The sequence below is a fragment of the Chamaea fasciata genome, unplaced genomic scaffold (assembly GCF_029207755.1).
Source record: "Chamaea fasciata isolate MVZ Bird 193981 ecotype frontalis unplaced genomic scaffold, bChaFas1.0.hap1 SCAF_3, whole genome shotgun sequence".
NCBI lineage: Eukaryota > Metazoa > Chordata > Aves > Passeriformes > Sylviidae > Chamaea > Chamaea fasciata.
Window position 1 is genome coordinate 47,189,280 of NW_027094088.1, and position 20,989 is coordinate 47,210,268.

Below are 20,989 nucleotides of genomic sequence, written 5' to 3' on the forward strand. Positions count from 1 at the left end.
GCAAGGAAGATTTTCCCATGGAAAATTTCCCCAGGGAAGTTTCTTAGGACCTCCTTTATATTCCTGGAGGAAGACAAACTAGTGCAAAGTCCCAAAGTGGTTTAGAGAGCTACATTCAGCCGTCTTCCAATGGCGCCCATGCTCTTTGCGGAGCCTGGGACTGAAGGAGGAGGAAGGTGGATGGCGAAGTGCTGCGGGCACTGAGCAGTCTCTCCTCCGCTGAATGGTGAGGGCTCTGGGAGCTTTGTGCAGACGCTCGTGGGAGGCAGGGGAGCACAACTCCTCCCTGCAGAGACTGTGTGTAAATAAGGCCAACAGTGCAAGCGTTTGGGTTTGCACAGTCTGGCTCCGCCGCAGCTATTGTGATCCCTGTTATTCAGGAATTCTACAAAACCGTACCAATTCTCATAAAAGTTTTGCAGAGCAGATAAATACTACACTCCAGCATTGGCGGTGAGGGGAAGAGGAAAGCTTTAAGCAATTAGGCTGGGCCACACAGCGATTCGGCAGCAGGCGGGGCCGCCAGCTGTGCAGGGCTCCCGAGGCGCCCTCATCTGCCGCCTGCCACAGCACCGGCACGGGCCCGTGGCCTGGGCAGCTCTGCGAGGGGGCCAGGGAGGGGACACTGTGGGACCACATCCATCTGTAAAGGGACGAAAGGGTCTGATCTTCCTTCTGTTAGCAGGAGCAGCAGCTTTTGGAAAAGATGCTGACCTGGCAGCTGGATGCGTTTTCCCTGGACTGCCCCAGTAAGCTTTGCTATCTATTTTGCACTTCTCTGTTTTGTATAGAAGTTAAGAAGCTCTTAACTTTGGTCAGAGCTGTTCTTGGCCAAGGTTTTTCTGATGCCTCTGTTCCGTTTCCTGTGGTGAAAAATGGGGAGAGAAATGGGAAAGACGTGGGCTGGTCTCTCCTGTGCAGAGAAATGGCCTGGGTCTCATCTTGCCTTCCTTGCGGGAGCTGGCTGCCACAGTGCTCTATCCGAAAGAGACAAAAATGCTTTAAGCTCCTTTGGGTTGACCGGTCCATGTCCATAAGGATTTAGAGCAAGTTTGAGAAGAAGCCCCGGTCCTGGGGCAAAAAGAGGACATTGTATTTTGAGAGGACATTTGCTTTTTGAGAAGCAAAAAGCTTTTTTAACTCAGAAGATACTGTTTTGGAAAACCAGAGCTGACTGCACTAATTCCATCTCCTTTTCCCTGCTTTGGAGTGATAAAGCATGCATGATGCTGCTTGACACTGATATTTATAAGACAAAGTAGAGGTCAAATTTGCTGAATGTTTTCCAAATTCCAGTGAGGTTTATCACAAAGAGCCCCATGCACAGACTAAGTGGCGTGACTGACAAGGGCTGGATTGTGGAGTCACTAGAAAGCTCAGTTTCCAGACAGTGCTGATGGGCCAAATCATGTTCTTTGGGGCAAAACCTAATGGAAAGCTACAACTGTGCTGAGAGACTCCAAGGAGTTTCCATGGCTAAGTTTCTGACACAAAATTCCATTGTGAGGAGCTGGGTTCTCATGCTTCAAGGAGCAGCACTGTCCTCTACCAGCACCATCCTGCCTAGGTCTGATGAGAAAGAGCTTGGAACTCAGCCCATATGGGACAGGCAGGAGGCTGCTGCTTTCCCTCCCCTGCACCCTGACATCTCCCCTGGATCTCTGCAGCCTCCATAGAAGAGAAGCACTGCTGGGTTTTCTTTGCCAGCTTCCTGTCCAAAGAAGCGCAGGAAAAAAGTTTCTTTTCCACAGCAAGTGCTGACAGGACTAGCAGAAACTTGTCCAAGGGAGATTGGCAGAAGTGCCCACCAGCCAGCCTCCGTTTCCCCCGCCCCACGCAGACACAGCCCCCAGGGCTGCTGCTGACACTGAGTGTGTCTGCTCACATCAAGAGGACTGACACCATGGAGGCTTCCCGGCACCCTGATGGGCTTACCTGCCAGTGCATTTCAGCCTCCCAGCCCAAAGCCAGAGGGGACGGATTTGGTATTGCTAAGCCTCAGTTATTTCAACAGAGACAGACCAGCACCCACCCTAATGCTCAGAACAGAAACCAGATCTGGGGCAGGAATGAAGCTGACACCTGCAAGATGGGCCCAAAGTCAAGAGCCTTCCCCCACAATTAAAGTTTAGAGCAAGGCTCAGCAGCTCAAGCATCTCCACGGACACTTGGAACAGAGGATTATGTCCACATTTGCACAGTCTTCCTTAAGATGCTCCCCAGAAGATATAGGCATAAGCTTTAATGATGCGTGCTGTCCAGGTGAGGGAAGGACGGGGAAGAGATGAGAGGAAAGCACCAGATCTCTAAGGCAAGAGGTATATGCCCCTGCCCGGTAAGTAGAAGGTATCAGAAGTTTGAGTTTATGAGTACATCAAACAAAGCTGACTACGTGGTGAGCTGTGAGAGAACCTTCGTCACTCCCTGGCGATGAGGCATTGCTTTCTTTTCAAGGTTTTTAAGCACTGTGGAAAACCAAATGAAAGCACAGCTTAGACCACGTACATGAACACAGGTCTGATGATTTTTCAGGTAGGCTACAAGTACCACATATTGCAGGAGAAAATATGATCATATTCTTGCGAATGGCTGAATTTACGAGATGTGACTTCAGCCACCCATCTACCTGCTTATCTCCTCTGAACTGCTACAGGAACACCGTTCCCAAACACAAAGCCATCTTACGACCATACCATTTCTGCAGGTGTTTAGTATGCAACTGAACAGATAAAACTTGGAATTAATCTTTGTCCCAAAAGGAAACTAATGGTCTGGAGAAGGGCTAAAACATCATTCCTATTTAGGCAGTTAACTGAAAGGTTTTCCCAGTTTTAAGGAAAATACTCCAAGTAACTAAAATTTTCCATAGTAGTTGTTTTGCCTTCTAAAATCTAGGGCTGAAAAGAAGAAAAGTTCAACGATTAAGACACTTGGCTAAATTATCATCAGTTCTTTTTCACAACCTTTTGGCGTGACATTTGGAACATCACTTACCCACTTGCTGTATCCATTCCCAATGTATGAAATGGGGATAACAGCACTTCTTTACCTCCACTGTGGATCAAAAGGATAAGCATATTAATAATTTTCCAAGATGCTTAGACAATACGGTTAGTGAAGAAATACCCTACACAGACTGACCTTGGGAAATACAGCAAATACAGCCAAATACAAACAAATGGAGAAAGTGAAAATGGAAAAGGCTCACAGCTCATCTGTGAAGGACAAGTGCCTCACTACTACTTCTTCTAGCACGTTTATCCAGCATGATCTTCAGAATCTTGTCTTCTTTGAGGAGTCAGAGACTACCAACTGCAGCTGACTTCCTCTCCCTGAGCTTCCCACCATACAAACTAGATAGGAAGCTTCAAGAAGAGAAATCCCTGTGTGCTGTGGGAAACCATCGCCTGGACTGTCACTCTTGTGTCTGGTACAAACTGTAAGCACCTCTGTTTCTTTCCTACACCTAACCTGGAGATGATCATGAGTTCAACACTGTGACATGCTTTTGCTATCTGATAGTGGTCCCATGACCCTTGAGGTTATCCAAAGTTGCCTGTAGTAAACTGGAGAACTGCAGGAATACTTTCCCTTGTGGCACAGTAACTAAATATTACTCCGCCTGTTAGCAGCAACACTGTGCCAAGGATTTGTTTCACTCTGCTCGTCACTTGCACTTGGAGAGGGGTTTGCCGAAGGATCACATCCATGTCTCTGGTGAGCTCCTGCACATCAGATACAGGAATAGGCTGTGTGCTTATGCTCTGCCAAGTTTGTGAGGCGAAGTGGCAATTTGAAAGCATAGGGAAAAAGTAAAAAATCCAGTACTGCCCTGTTAACAGAACAAATCACAAATTTGAAGCAGTATTTGATTTTGAAGCCTGGTCTCAAATTTTCTAGATAAGACAAAGCCACAGAGTGAGCAGCTTGTGTGCCACTGCTGCTGGCTGCTCTTTATTATCCTTGTGTTTAGACCAATCATCTTAACTCTGAACAGCATCTCCTCCATGTATTCCTGCTAATCTCTACTTTTCACAGCACATATTTCTTTAGCTTTTTTTTTTTGCCCATTGCATCCAAAGGGAACAGAGAGATGACAAAAGTGTGCATAAAGTACACTCCAATGTGCCTGTCTGACAGCAGTATTACTAACCTACCCTTCCAGCCACAATCAGTTAAATACAAAAACAACTCACATTCCTCCTTAACACACCCAGAAAAGGAAATCCACGTGTTTGTATTCAAAATCCACATTTAAATAAACCAGTGGTCAAATCTTGCCATCTTATGGTGTCTGCAAGGCCAAATTGGTATTTGCAGAAAACTTTCCCTTTCCCCCATCCCACTGCCCCCACAGCCACCTTACTGCAGGCTCTTCCCAGATGACAGGGTCAGCCATGGGTGCTGAGACACAACTATTACCGTGTGCTGGTGCTCTCACTACACACACACACACACACACAGATTTTCTGAAGCTTACAACTGAGATTTGAGTTCACTGCATGTTGCAGCTTGGCACACAACGCCATTTCCAGACAAAGCAAAGAAAACTTACTGTTTCTCAGCTGTGAGACATCAGGAATTGATTTATGCTGGTTGCAATTTAACTTTCAACCTTCAAACTAAGATCCCTTCCCATTCACTTTAAATATTCAGCAGTGAAGTTTTTTTACCCTCCACTGGCCTTTTCTCACGGAGTTGCCTTCCAGCACCTTCCTGCCACACTGTGGATACTTAAGCAGAACCTCACTTTGCAGACCCTCCCTTGGGACAGACCCTGCAAAAGTGGTTCCAGTGATTCCATTGCCAATAGACAGGCACTTCCAAAGCTCAGTAATACTCGTTTTTCCCATGGAATCTGTGTGTGGAGGTCTGTACGTAGCAACACTCAGTTCTTTACTCTGGTCTCGGCTCCTGCAAGCAGACTGATCAACAGTGTTGTATCTGTTAGTTGAACTCCTTGCGAAAAAGGCTGAGTCCTTAAAAATAAAACAGAAGGAATGCTGTGGTATGTATTATAGTATTTTAGCTCTCAAAAATGTTGCTGTGTTGTTTTAGGCTAATGTTCTAACATCACAGATGTTCCCTTTCTTAAAATGGAGGGAAAGATCAGAGCACCATTACTCTTAGCTGGGAATTACAGGTCTTTATTTTTTAAAAGAATGTAGAATTTTATTCTTTGGCAGGCAATATTTTTTTTCATTTGATAAGAGGATAAAAGTTGGCGTGCAGCGTGGTTTCCTTTGCTAGTCAAAAAACGTACCTGTAAATTCAATTTTATTGTACCAAATACTGAAAGGAGGAAAAATTCCATGGCTTGAATTCACAGATGTGTCCTTCAACATTTAGAATTCGTGGCTTTGCTAGTCTGTTTATGATACAACGTACCATTCTACATCCTTACACTCAAATAATTCATCAAAGATCCAATGGTAAAAGAATTGCAAAGAAACTGGAATGCTTTAAATATACCATCAGGTTCCTGTATTTTCAGTTCTGTCAAGCTACTTCTCTACATACAAGTAGAGAACATTTGAGATACTTGGACTTGACCCCGCATCACCAACAAAATTCATGTGAAAGAGAAGTAAATTGAAGAGAAACAAAAAATGGCACAATTTGTCACTGTCACTTGAAACTCAAGAGTAAAATTTATTTCTTTTCCAGAATGCTGCATTTTAACAACAGTTGATTCTCTCTTTAATGTGAAAGCACTGATACTTCACTTACATTGTAACATCACTGTGACTACTGAAGCTATTATGCCTGGCCATCAAACACCAGATCTAGTAAAAATGCAGTGTATGGAGACGAAGTTGTTTTTCTCCTGGATAAAACTTATACTTAGCAGCCACGGAACACTGGACAATGCACTTCAACGTACTGATTGCACAACTCAGGTGAGTAAAACAATTCGGACTTCAGCTCACACCTCCGGATGGTCTGGGAGATGGAATAACCCAGGAGCAACCTGCTCCAGTCCCACTGCTCAAGTATGACTTTCTGAGGATGCCCTGTGCCATATCCAACCCTGTTCTGTTGGGTACAGCTCCAACGTCCAACCCACAGCCACTGTATCCAGGCAGGAAAACTAGTGTAAGCAAGAGGACTATGGCACCAGGAAGAAATGTGCAAGTTTTATTTTAAAACATCATTGGATTGAAAAATAAAGAATCATATGGCTTTTTGATATTTCAGGAGATAGTAGTGAATAAGTTAAAGAAGATTTCATTCCAAAACATATGTTGCTTCATTTATAGCTAAGCTAATGTAGACATATATTTTCTTATTTTTGTAAATGTTGAACAGCCACCTTTTTCCCCCCACAAAGATCTCCAAGTGTATGCACTGGCACTTTCTACAAAGCTGTTGTGGATTAAAGGCTTACAAACCGTGATTTTTTTTTTGAGTAAGAAATATTCATCAGTCCCAAATATAATTATTTAAATCAACTTCTTCCTGAGAAACTTAGAATTTGGAATGTGTTGCAAAGTTTCAATAAATAAGTCAAAGATTTACCAGATTCATAACGTACCTTTTAAAACTTAAGCAAAGTATATTTAATGACAGAGAAATAGGGCATAGAACCAGGAATATTAGATGCTATGTGCCAGATAAATTTAAGAATTACCATTTGAGGACGAGACACCAGGTTGATTGTTACGAAAATACAACAATATTAAAACCTAGCGAGTAAATCACTAAGCAGCTTCTGTATTTAGATTATAAGTAGTGATGGCTGAAGATACCATTAAATAAACAAACAGATAGAAACAGACTTTACTGGAAACGGCAGTGAACTCTCAGGAAGGGTGAATGTGTTAAGTGACTATATTCTGTTAAAACGTTGCCAGAAAAGGGATTCAAACAAAATTTCAGAAACATGAGAGTACTAGTTCTTTCCAAAACATAACAACTCCACAGTGTGTAAACTAATCATTACTCTTTCAATGTAATTTCATAGAAACCACTTAAAATATACAATGCAGCAGATTCATATTTTAGCTAATATGTTAGTTCCTATCTGTGCCATTTTCAGCTTTCTTTCATGTGCTCCCCCACAGTAGTGCATTGCTACCACCAACCTGGGATGTTAATAATGAGAACAGAATCTTTTTCCTAGTATTTTCTGTAAGTTAGCATCTTGTCTTAACTCTCCTTTATTTTCATTCTCTGTGTAGAGGTAAAGAGTGAGTGGTGAAGAAGATCAACCATAATTTTTATTGGCTCTCAGCAGGCTCATGGAAGAGAAAACTCTTGGAAAGCCCCTTTGAGCTGATCCCGAGTTTATATGCTTCATCCATCACAAAATAACTTTTGCTTGATATAGCAAACCAAAGTATGACCTTGCAGATGGCAGCTGTGGAATAGGAACCAAAAATTTTCTGGTAGATGTTTGAGAAAGGATGTGAGATAGACAGATGTGGATTGTCCCCATCCTGGCAAGAAGCTGCAACATCTTGTACCTGCCTCTTTGCTGTGCTCTAGGGACAGGAATTTATTGCTCTTATTCTCTATTAGTCCAGCTTTCTCTGGCAACAGTGGTGCATAAGAGGCCAAGGCCTCATCAAGACCCCAAAACTCCCTGCTATTCTGCCGTGTAGCACAAGGCCAGAGCGCTCTGAGCAGGGCTGCCTGTGGGTCTGTCACTTCTGCAGCACCAGGGCTGGCAGGCTGCCCAACAGCCAGCACACCCCCACATGACAGGGAATCCCACGCCAGGGACAGCCACCTGAACAACAACAGCACCTCACACCTTGGTGCTACTTCTCTTTCCCCTCCCAGCTTCCACTGATCCCTTTCCTAGTGCTGGCAGGTATTTGAAGTGATTCACAAGGGCAACTTTCACAGTGACTCTCTTAATAACCTATCACTGAATCAGCTTTGGTTTCAGGGAGCGCATCTTCTTGTACTTGTTTGATGATTCTGAAATATTTCGACTAGAGAAGCTGTGTATGTTCATATTGTTAATTTTCCTTCTAGTCACACTAAAAGCAGGAGTCTGGTAGGGAAGCTGTGTTCAGATTCAGGCGTGAACAATTAAATTCTGCAGTTACAGAAATACAGGAGTTCCAGATCACCTGAGCTTTTAAATGAGTAGCTTTTATGGTATCTCTTTGGATTTGTGACCCACAAGAATAATAAAAACCTAAACATACCATTCTTGAACATAAACCCCATATGTTACACCTCTTCCTTTAGAGTCTAATAGAAACATACTCTACTGCTGAAATAAAGCTCTGCCTGGCACTTTTAATTTGTTGTTGCCATTCACTGACTTGGTAACTTTTCCCACTGTATGAACTAGAAGGTTTTACCAAAATTATCTGACTCCTGTAACTGGCCTTACACTCACTAGTACTGATTTGGCAAGACAGCAGCCTCGCTCCTTTGGCACAGGTAATTCAAGGAGCTGTCACCTAGCCTCTTTCTGAGCCTGTTATCCTTGGATTTGAAGACAAAGCAATGGCTCTGACCACACTACTGGGATACCAGTGTGCTTTGGACAAAAAGAGGCACCCTTCCCAAATGGCTCACTGCCTGTAGTTCACGCCACAGTGTTACACCATGAAGACTTGTTTCTGGTCAAAGAGAGAGATGAGAGTCTGTAAGATTTACTTTTCAAGAATGCTTAATCTATTCTTTAGTATTTTGCAGTTCACAAAGGCCTACTGTGTATTCCAAAAGTTATTTTGTGACAGATGGTAGCTACTTCTCTCTTGAACTATGCTATAGCAAGGATGCTCTAGAGCCAACACTGTATAATGAATCAAACCTGCAAAATCAGGTATCTCCCAATGGCTCCAGCATGTGGGAATGGTCTCTTCTGTTCCATTTCAAATCCGCTGCGCATTAACTCAGTTCCTTAAGGAATTACTTATAATAATTATTGAAAAAAATCTTAAGAAAGCTGGAGGGATCACCAGAAGAGAAAGGATAGCTCTTCCATCCATCACCTTTTATAGATATCCTCTAGCCACTTTTCATCATCTTCTTCCTCGTCATTTATTGGTTCCTCTGTTTCCAGGGGAGAAGGAATGAAGAACTCAGGTCTGGGACTTGGTTTCCTGTTATGAGACTTCAGTCCAAACTTGCGCTTTAGCAGGTGGAATTGTTCTTTGACATAGTAATAAAACTCATATTCATATCTCATGCGTTGGTAGAGGATCTGTATTGCTTCTGGAGAGGGGACGGTCTTTTTCACTGTCACAGTGAGATTGCCAAGTTTCCTATGTTCTGTAAAGAAAGAACAACAAGCAACATGGTGGGTGCCGATTAGTGAGACCAGATGTAAACTTTTTAATTTAAACATTAAGGCATGACCCTACAACATTACTGATACAAATGAGTTCAAGCTGTCTCTAACAATGGATTTACTTTTAAGAAGCTATGAAAAAATACAGATGTTTGAAGTCAGACCTGCATGTTTAAATATGGCTAGTTCATACATGTTTGCAGTCACCAAAGATCTTAACTGTCAATGGTTAAAACCCACAATCTTGCCTAACTTTGGAATTTGGTGTCAGGCACATCACCAAACTTAAAATGATCAATTATTTTCTATGTGGCATATGGTGACCTGTCTCGGTTGTGCTTTATTATAGTTCAAATCTAAACAGATACTTATCAACCTGAATCCATCTCAGGGTGGCACCGACAGACTGCTGGCATCACCACATGACAACTTAGGATCAACTGTGCCTGTTAACTTTCTCATCGGTTGTACCTGTTAATGGAACTAGACTCATCTTCCTGTTATGCCCTGGAAGATTTCACTACTTTTTTGTTCACCTGACAACTTTTGCTCTGGTAAACTGAAATACAAACCTTTTATTGTTGATAAAGAATTAGGGTTACTAACAAAGATACTGAATTGTCTCTTTGCCTTTGATAGATGAATCTATCAGTGGAGATGAATGTATTTGAACGACGTGTAAAGCAAGCTCTGAAGGCAATAATTTTTCTCCCCAAGTATTTTCATCCGAAGTATATAATGTGGGAACCTAATTTTTATTAGGTAACAGCAGTTCTTCAAGTCAGAAGTATTTAGAAGGGTCAGAACACGAAGGACGGCAAAGAGAAGGCTTAGATGGAGGAAGCAGACAACAAAGAACATTTTATGCTTCCAGCTAGGTTCCAGTGGCAGCAACCACCATCACTTCCAGAGGGAGTCCCTGAATCAAAATGTGATTTTACCACGGGTAGAGTTTTGTTCATGTGAGCAGAACACAGGTCTTCTGAAGCACCTGTCAGCAAAGCTTAACATATGCTTAACATCTCTACAGAGAAACAGGTTTTCACAATTGCTTACACATAAAGCTAAGGGATGCAAACGCTGGTTCCTAGCAGGAAAAGTAAGTTGTTCTTGGGATCCCACAAGCTATATGTTTATCCAAGAGAAATAATCAAGAATAGCTTTTCAGGGAAGAGAGGAACTTTAAACAAAGACAAACCCTTTCATCCCAAGAGGTAATAAAATATGAGTAAGTCCATCTAGCAAGCACAACAGCAATGATCTTTTAGAGAAAAAGTTCATACAATATTTTAAATCTTGGAAAGTATAACAGATGGGCAGAGCACAGCATTGAACATGAACTGCTTTCTTTAAATTTTAAAAGATTAATATTCATACAGCTTAAGGTATTCACACTTGTAAAAAAATTCGATTTTCCGTCAGCAGACACACATTTTCCTCCTTGAGAATAAAGGAACTAAAGAAAAACAACTCAGAACATTTTAATAATACTACATGAGATAAGTGCTGCTGGAGTGGACATTCTCTTATTCACTGAACTTCATTGTGTCACACCCATCTGGTGCAGAAGAAAAAAGTTACATCTGAAACAGTTTTGCTTATCAACTACAGCAGACTTATTTGATATGTAGGAAGAATGATATAAAGAGAAGATACGTTGACTAGCTTACGCAATGCAATGCTGTTCTAAATCACAAAAAAAAATTATTTAAAGCATTCATTCTATTTTGCATCTATACTTTTAATTCCTTCTCTAAAGGAAGAATGGTTTTTATTAGTTGGTAATTATTAAAACATACACTGGTGTAATTAAATGTAACTTTTACACCAAACTTAGTAGTTCTTCACACTGAAATCTGTCTCTACTCATATATATAAGTAAACAACTGAGTACACAGAGTTCTCTGTTCTTTAATTACAGTGATGTACAGTGAAATATGCTCTACATTTACTGACTGTTTATCAATTTGCTCAGTTTTATTTAGATAGTAGTGAAAGTGTAGAGGAAGGATCAGGAACGGCTTACATTTCAAAAAGACATTGGCACAGAAAGTAGGACCTGTAGTTAGTGAATAGAGTGAAGTATTTTTGGTGAAAATATCTGGGTTCCCAGGAGCTTACTCTCTTCTGCATCACCTTTATCCACAGACTGGAACAGACAAAAAATTTCTCCATCTTGTTAAATTCTCGGTCAAGTTGCTCGAGTTCCCTTCAAATTGCCACTGATGAGTGTGATATGACTACACCCCAGGAAGGCCAGTGTGCTCAATCTGTCCTTGGATGAGAAAACTTTCTCACGACTATTGAGCACTTTGAGACATTCCTCTTTATTGTGCTGATAGCTCCTGCCAGCTTTGCAGTCTGGTTTTCTTTACAAATTCAGCAGCAAATACACACTACTAAATGTTGCATTTATTACCTTAAGCCTTTATACTGCCTGCCAATTTTGTTTTTATTTTACCTAAGTTATTTCTGGTACAGAAAACTCCATTTAGCTCACTGGAAAAAGCTCTTAACTTATACGGTCCCTCCAGGACTGTAAGTGGGGAAAGCCACTTTCACAGCTCCAGCTCCCTTCAGTGGCTGCTTCTCCCAGCAGAGAGAGGCACTTGTGCTCAGCCCCGGAGCGCTGCCAACGATGACAAGGTGACAAGCACGGGACTGTTCTCCTCGGGGGGCAGTCCGTGGGGGCAGGAGAGGCTAAAGGCAATGTCTGGTGCTCCGTGCCACCCTCACAGCACAATACGCTCCTCTGAATTTGCAGTGGCACAGGGGTTTCTGATGTGTGCAATTCTCTGTTCTGTGCACACACCTATGACTGCAGAAGCAGTCTGAAGAGACAGAAACACCCACACTCTGGAAGGCTGCAGGGGCTGTGTAAATTTTCTGGCTCCTGTTTGTTTGCCTTGCAGCACAATCATTGGAACCGCAGAGCATGAAGAGCTGTGAGGTGTGCGGTGTTGGATGGTGTGACTTGGGCCTGTGCCTGGCTGCAGGCTCAGCCCTTTGATAAAACAAGTGAACTCTGCTATTTTTTGTACTTGAACTTTATTTAGACTGTGTTTTAATCTTAAATACTCTTAAAAGACTCTCTAATACAAATGTGGATGAAATCACAACACCGCCCCTTGAAGTCACCTCAACCATCTCTTCTCATCATAGAAGCAAAATGGAAAACTAGGTAGATCTAGCTTAAAGCCAAAATACCAACCTGCATATGCTACATAAACCCAGACACCCCACCAAAGGACCCCCATTTTATGCCCTTTGAGACATCTAACGAGATGGAGGGCAACAAATGACACTATTTACTTCTTGGGGTTATTTTTTAAAAATCTGTTTACTTTGGCATTATTTGACATTACTAAAAGAACGTACTACACAGTAATGCAACCTCCCAGTGCAGCCTGCTCATACCTTGAATTAAGACTAAACTGATATGCAGATAGGAATGAAGAGAATTAAATTCTTTTGGGTAACTAGTTGATGAGTGTTTACTGTTACTTTCCACACTCTCACTTTCTTTTTTTTTTTTAACTAAGAAATTGACATTACTCACTGCAGCAATCCAAACCCGAGGGAAAAGCGAGTATTATAACTTGTGGCTCCAAAACCCCTGAATTGCCATATTTAGACAAAATGATCCTAACGGCATTCTCCACCTCAGAAGAAAACTTCAGAACGATGGGCTCTCCAGGGTCCTGCTATTTTGGAGGGTGCCATGCAGAGGCTGCTCCTCAGAGCTGTTCCTGGATGACGCCACAGGGAGCCAGTGCCCCCGGGGGGCCCTTGAGGAGAGGTGATCCAGGCTGGAGGCAGCACAGGATGGCTGCAGGCCAGCAGGATCATGGGCTTGCCTGGCTCATGGTGGAAGAATGCCATGCCGAGCTGCGCCGCTTCCATGGCCGTGAGAACACGATGGCTGTCACAGACACAGCAAACTCATTTCCTGAACTGTGCAGGGAGGCCCCGTGTCTCCACTGTCTGCAGCTGAGTTACAGCACATACCTACTTCTCCAGAGTTTCAAATGGAAATAAAGGTGTGTCACTGTGGTTATATGTGACGTACGAAGGGGAGAGGGTCTCTGCTTTATCTACCTCTCATTGCTGTGGTGCCAACCAGGGCTCTGATTGCTACGCTAGAAATTATCTTCCCTGGAATGTTCAACTGCAGCTTAGCAAAAAAATTTCTGGCACAACTGATTTGCTTTACAAACTTGAAATTTTCAGCCTGGCTCTTGAAGGATATCTGGAAAAGGACAGTTTGGGGAGAATGGATGAGACACCACTGTGCTGGGCTCATACATCTTTCCAATGGCCACACAGCTACTGCTGCTCAGGAGGGTCAGCCCAGGGCAGGTCCCTGTATCCGAGCCAGAGGAGGGATGGTGTGCTGCAGCCACACTCCACCATGGAGCATCGTGCTTAGGCTCATGTTTGTTAATGGAAAGCAGGGATGGTGGAGAAAATCTAACAGAGACACTGACCAAGCAGAAATAAATTAAAAATCAAAACTGATTGAAAAGTAAAGTAGTAGTTTCTCCCACAGTATCTACCAGATTTATCCGAAATACCATGAACCTCTTTACCACTAGTTTACTCACCTCTCAGATATTCACACCAACAAAATATGGTGTAAATTTTAATGACACGTAGATAAAGATTAGACCCTCACGTGCATACTGGGGACAGTTATGCCAAGCTCACAGCAAAGCTTGCTTCGTTTTAGCACTTCTACCCTGAATTGTTGTGGATACGGAAAAACTCTTAACCCCAGGGGATTGGGAGAACTCTCACACACCGGCACACAGCCGTTCCCTATCTCCTAAAGGTCAGGTATGGATCTCTCTGAAAGAGCAGCTCTCCAGAGGACATGGAAACTCCCAGAACTTCAGAGATCTGCAATCCTAGGAAATGGAATGTCCTATTATTTATCAAACAAGGATCTTGGCAGCAAATACACCAGACTGTAATTAGCCTGGACACTGTAAAATGATGGCTGTCAGTGACAGAGATGCAACTAGGTGAGACAGCAGTGTTCTTTCTTCTTTATTACCACTACAATGAATAAAGAAAATGGAGGAAAGAATAGTCTCCCTGTTAACCTTTTATATTTTAATTATTTTAACATAGACAAAATGCAGGAAGCTATGATAATGATAAGGTGGCACAGAAAAAATGGAGGGATGCCAAACCAGAGATTAGTAAGAAGAGTTCAAAGAGATAATCTGAAAGACCTACGTAATCAAACACCTACTAATGTTCAAGGATGTAAACACCAAGGAGGCATGACACAAAATAACACCAAGGAAGAAAGATGCAGAAAAAGGAAAATAAAAGCTATTGATAAGTGATAAATGTAAGGAGTACCTTGGGCTGATATGGCCATAAATAACAAACACCTTCCTACACTATGCAAGTAACATTTATTTGGAAAATATTGCAGAGGTCAGCACTGCACTGGTCTGGCAGTGCAACAGCGACAGGAATTCAACAAGGCTCTTACACACTCCTTGAGTTGCTAAAGGTATTATATCACTATTATGAAACACTTGCCATACAACTCAGCAATGCAACTATGTAACTTTCTCCAGCCACCACTCCGAAGTCTCTTCTCCAACCAGTAAGTACTATAATGAAATCTCTAAACTCTCCTCCTAGAAATTTGACAGTGTTATGCCTTTGCTCCTACCAGCTCAGAGCTGTGGATCCAACAACATGGATTTCAGCTGCATGGGACACTTCAGCCAACCCTGCTGTACCACATACTGCCTCTGATGCTGTCCTCAGCCTGGAAATGTGCTGTATCTCACACAAGATCAGATAACAAATCTCAGCAGGATCTTCTAAGAGACTCCTTTATTTGGTGCATTTTAATGTTGCATTCTCAGTTCAGGTAGGTTAACACAGAAGAAAAAGGAAAGCTGAAAAATAACCCACACTGGTAGAATGAACAGGCAGATTCTTATGAGAATGTGGTCAGGTACTTTTATAGGCATTAAGCAACTTTTAAGTTGAACTAGACAGAGTTGGAGGTGCCAAAACCAAAGTCATCTGCAGAGGAAATGCCAGGATTGTCTAGCTTGAGTTGCCGAAACAACTGCTATGGTTGCAGCTCATATGCTACAATTCCTAATGTATCTTTTATAGCTGTTTAAGAGTTATTGAATGAATCCAGTCACATCTGGATCTTACAAAACCACAATTTAAAAATAGATTCTTACAGAAGGCTTGTGAACAGGGCTGAATAGTAGGTTATGCAGATACTAACATTATCACTTTTTTTGCAGACGTCAGAGAGAGTTGCAGTGACTGAGACAAATTTCAGCAGTGCTTTTGAGCAGGAAAAGCTCCACCACAGCTATGTAATGCAGAAAATCTGCAGAGATACAGCCCAGGACTTGAGAATCTAGAGCAGGCATCTTGCCTTTGTGCTTCGAGTCATGGTAGGCTCCTATCTGTGATTTTTGTCCACAAAAAGGAAATGATGAAGAGGCGTGCTGTGCAAGCTAAGATGTCCAAGAGGGATGGAGAGAGGTGGAGGTATCTTTATTTCCATATATAGTATTGGTAAGTGAAACATTGGCATATAGCATCCCGTTTTGTAACCACATCCTAAATCAGAAAGAGTATGAAAACAGCCTCAGAATGAACACTGGGGTTGAGGAAAGATGTTCTGGTCAGCTTAGCAAAACAAGATGATTGAGAGGTGACTTGTTTAGAGCATCTGCATATTTTCATGGTGAGAAAACTATGGCCACTGAAGGGTTGGAAGCAAGAACCAGACAAATGTGGACTGGAAGTATGGCACTGCTTTCTTGAAGTGGTGAAGGTGATTAATTGCTAGTACAAAACAAACGCAGTTGAATTGCTATCACTTGATAATTTTGCATCAATGATGGATAACTTAATGAACTCCAGATATTGGTCTATATGCAGAGGAGAGACTGAAACAAGCTCAGTGACCCAGTGATCCACTGAAGTCTTTCACAGACCCCAGTTTTAACACCTTGCTTGTGTCAACTTCCAAGTCAGAAACACTACATGCAAAAGCCTTTTTGTCACTGCATTTCAGATACCTCAGTGTGAATGTCTTTTTTGGAAGATGTCTGAACACCCAATTTGCTACGTTTTCCATTTCTTGACTTTTCAAACCTAGTGGTCATCACCCTGTAGTATCAGGCCTTGCAGAAATGGGAAATAATCCTGTATTTTTAAAAAAAAAAAAAAAAGTTGAGACTGTGGCCTTAAATTTTTTTAATTCTAAATGCAGCCTCTTAGACTCTTGGCCACTTAGACTTAATCCTAAGTCTTCCAACAGCATACATATGACTGCTTATTTCTTTATATAACTACAGAAATGAAAAACTAATGCAAAAATACTAATTATGATGGAAGTAATGTCCAGTAATAAAACTTAGGCACTGCCAAGGTAAAATCACAACTGACAGGAGAAAAAGGACTGGCAAGATGCATGCTACTATATGAAAGCTGCTATTAAAATGGGGGGGGAGATGCTATTGCTTCTTTTCTCCCTTGTGAGAAAGTTGCTAGTTCCAGGAAGATTTTCTCCCAAACATCTCTGCACACAGACAACTGAAAGCCCCCAAACGCTTTTATTTCCTATTATTTCAAGTTACAGGCAGTCAAGAGAAAATTGTCTCTTTTGCCCTTAGGTTCTTTTGTGTATAATGAGTGACTGAAGGCAGCCAGGGGCTGAGGCACTGCTGAAGAAGGAAGAATGCTACCAGAGCAGAAACAACACACTGTTCCTTTCAAGTTCACCCCCTCCTGGCCCATAGCCCGACTGCCTTGGCCAGCTGCCAGGAGATCGGGACAAAGGCTTCCTCCTCTGGCCAAAACCAAGGAAAAGGGTCTGTTGTTTAACACAGGCAGACTTGTTTCAGCAAGCGAAAAAAAATAAAAAAGAAGGGGAATTATATTATCTAGAAGCCCTGGGAGAGGGGAGTAATCTCATAGTGTGGCTAATGCAATTCTCACCCTGTGCCTTTCCTGGAGAGGGAACATCTTGATTTTCTACTGTTCAGGCTAGAAGGCAAAGTTTAATGTCCCAATAGGGCTAAGCCCTAAGGCTGCCAGGGTCTTCACATTCCCTGAGGTCACTATGAACCAGAAACAAGAATGCATCTTTCCTCCTTCCAGGAAGCTCCAGGCAACCCACTCTGCCCTTCAAGCCTGCACTAACAGGCTCACATGAAGGGCAAGTGTCCTCACTCACAAAAAAAGACAGTAATTCCTATGCGCCTAGCAGACTTTCAAGAGTCTGACGGACAGATAAGCCAAACATTTAGCTATCTCAGGCCTTCACAGTGACCAAAGCTCCTGCTGGATTTCCACAAATGCATTAAACTCAAGTCAAGGCGAATTCATGCCTGGGCTTCTCACTGCCTCTGTTACAGAGCCTGCAGCCATCTGCAATGAGGAATCCTGGGACACTTGGGATTTGCTGCAATATGAGAGTTTGTGTCTCTCCTGGAAATCATGGAGGCACGTGCTGTTGCAGAAGTTATAGAGATACACTGGCTCTTCATGCCAACCTCAGCACTTCTTTAGCAGCACAGCCACAGGTGAGGGATGGGGGCTTGGAAAAGGCAGGAGAAATTTCCTAGGTCTGGTGTGACTTGTTTGATCCTGAGCCCTGAAGTGCTCCCTCAGAGGCTGTATCACAGGATGCAGTGTCTCAGTGACCTGTGGCAGGAGGCTATTCTTTATATGCATGAGAGCTTTTGAAAGCAGGCCCAAATTCAAGGGTAAATATGATTTTAATCTGTTTGGGTTAATACAAATGAATACAGAATATTTTTAGGTGCTTAGAAGCTGTTCAAACACCATCAAGATTAACACACGCATGTACTTGCTCTATACTCCAAGCAATATATTTTCTTCCAGAAGAACTGCAAAAATTGCATTTCTGACATACTTACAAGATTAAGATTTTTGAAGATAAAGGCTTCCCTATGCACTCAATGCATCTCTACCAGCCAGCAGCAAGGACAGCTGCCTCTGTAGTAACTCTCACCTGTCTTCAGTGACTGACACAATGAGCTCCAGCACACCTTTACCATTCTTGCTTGTGTTTCAGCACCAAGAACAATCCATTGAGGAAACAGGGCTTGCTCAATGATCTTTTTTAATTCAACTCCCATTTAACATTAATGTACAGACAGGGAAGAGATACATGGGCACATTGTTCTGCCATCAATCACCTTGTTTACTGAAAGTATATACTCAGTAGCCTCAACTCTATTGCTTGTTAAAGGACTTAGCTGAACACTCTGAAAGCACACATGAATTGGAATGAGAGACTCATGGGGTATGAAAAGCCATTGCTCCTGCACTTAATCCTGTAAATTGTCTTATGTCTGCAGTATTTCAACCAGCAGCTTCATGCCAGTGTTAGGGAGACTGGCTAGTATCAAAGTTTCCAGGATAGTCTGCACATTAGTTTAATGACAACACTAGACCTGACAAAATGACTACTGTGCTTCAAAGTTATACTGCACAAACCTTTCCCTCGTGATTAACAAAACAGGAGATAAAATGATCTGCTGTCCTTTTCCATTTCAATATTTATGGGTACTTGTAAACGTTAACACCTCTGAATAAGAATAAAACGAGACAGGAACCAGGAAGAATGTGACAGCAATTAGGAAAAGCTCTACAAGATAAAAAAAATTTGGGAGAGAATGAGGTTACTGAAAGGAATACTATTTGTACAACAACTTAGGTTTTTGTTGAAGAACATTGCAATTTTCTACAATGCAATCTTCAGGAGTGCTGGAATAAAGATATTCAACACTACTCATGAGATGTGCAATGTTAAAAGTTACATCAAGATAAAGACAGAAACTTGCGGAGGCAGGGTGGCCATAGTCAGCAGTCAAGCACCCATGTGGCCATTTGCTCTCTCCCGCTGCTCCCACAGTGGGAGGATGGAGAGAACAGGAAGAACAAAAGCAAGAAAACTTGTGGATAGAGATAAAAACAGTTTAATCTGGAGGAGGGGAACAAGCAGGGAGTGATGCAAATGACATCCCTTCCCCAGACAGTGCATAAGCAATGGCCATCCTAGAAGCCAAAGATCCCATTCCTTCCTCCAGCTCTACTTTTATTGATTACTGAACATGTTGTTATATGGTATGAACAATCTCTGATCAGTCTGGGTCAGCTGTCCTGGCTGTGTCCTCTCCCAAGCTCTGGCCCATCCCCAGCCTACTGACCAAAGGGCAAAGGGACAAGAAGAGAAGGCACTGATGCTATGTGAGCTCTATAAGTAAGTTTAACTTATCTGATAACAACACAACACAGAAAATACCATTAAGAACCAAAAGTCAACATTTCAGTGCCCAATTTCAACACCTACTCCTCTGGACAACAAATCTGAGTCTGACTCTACAAAATCCTATTTAATTTGCTAAGCTTACTAGAATAATATTTTTTTCAATACAGAATATTTTAATGAAGTTCTGTGGAAAACATGATGAAAAAGTTATCTGAGAGAACAGTACATTCAGGGTTTCCATAGTAAGAAAAACAATGAAAAAATAAACAATCAAGCCAACTTGAGAAAGGCCTGTCCAAAAAAATAAAAAAAAATTCACCTCTGGGAGGCTCAGCGTACATTTGTGCAGAAGGGACACTGACCATGTTGATGTGTGTATGCACTTACACGTAACAACAGGGCTCTGAGGAACATGTTTTCACCCAGCCTTGGTGCTCAGTGGGCGACCAATGAACACAATCAGGTTTTGTCTTAGAATCATATAATCATTAAGGTTGGAAAAGATGTCCAAGTTCACTGAGTTCAACCTTTGACTGAACACACCACGTCAACTAAATCATAGCACTAAGCGCCACATTCAGTCTTTCCTTGAACATTTCCAGGGATGGTGACCCTACCACTTTACTGGGAAGTTTCTTCCAATGCTCAAACATCCTTTCGGTGAAGGAAATTTTCCTGATGTCCAATCTGAATGGTCCCTGGCACAACTTAAGACCATTTCTCTTGTCCTGTTGTTGGTTCCATGGCAGAAGAGATCAACCTGGCTACAGCCTCCTTCCAGGTAGTTGTAGGGAGTGGCAAGGTCTTCCCTGAGCCTTCTTTTCTCCAGCTTAAACAAGCCCAGCTCCTCATATGACTTACCCTCTAAACCTTTCACCAGCTCTGTTGCTCTTCTCTGGACACCCTTCAGCACCTCAATGTCTTTCTTGCAATGAGGGGCCCAGCACTCGAGGTGTGGCCTCACCAGTACCAAGTACAGGGGGACAGTCACTGCCCTGATCCTGCTGGCCACACTGTATCTGACACAGGCCAGGATGCCTTTGGCCTTCTTGCCCACCTTGGCACACTCTGGCTCACGTTAAGCCAGCTGTCGACAGCACTCTCAGGTGCTTCTCCCCTGGGCCACTTTCCAGCCAAAAAAATCTATTGGGGAGGTTGTCCTCTGCAACCAAGTGTGCAGCTTGGGAGGGACACACATGGAGCTATTGAAGGAGGAAGGGGACACCTGGCCTAACCAATGAAAACAGCAGGATCAACCGTGGCAGTCAATGGGGGGACAGATGCTGCAGCTAGATTGCCTTCACATCCAGTCTTAGTGCTGAGTATGTGGGTCCCAGGACCCAATTCAATGCCTGGATGGGGCCAAGTTCGCCAGTAAACCCTGAGGTGCTGAGAATATGGAATTGTGACTCTGAGCTCTTTAAAAACAC

General features: G+C 42.6%; 1 protein-coding gene across 1 annotated transcript in view; it reads right to left on the reverse strand.

Annotated features, from left to right (window-relative positions):
- Positions 1–5,632: 5,632 nt before the first annotated feature.
- UST (uronyl 2-sulfotransferase) overlaps positions 5,633–20,989 on the reverse strand; it is a 151,222-nt gene continuing 135,865 nt past the window's right edge. Inside the window, exon 8 of the mRNA XM_066178877.1 lies at positions 5,633–9,237. Coding sequence (XP_066034974.1) covers positions 8,954–9,237 — 284 coding nt within the window. The 3' untranslated portion in view covers positions 5,633–8,953. The remainder of the gene's footprint in view (positions 9,238–20,989) is intronic.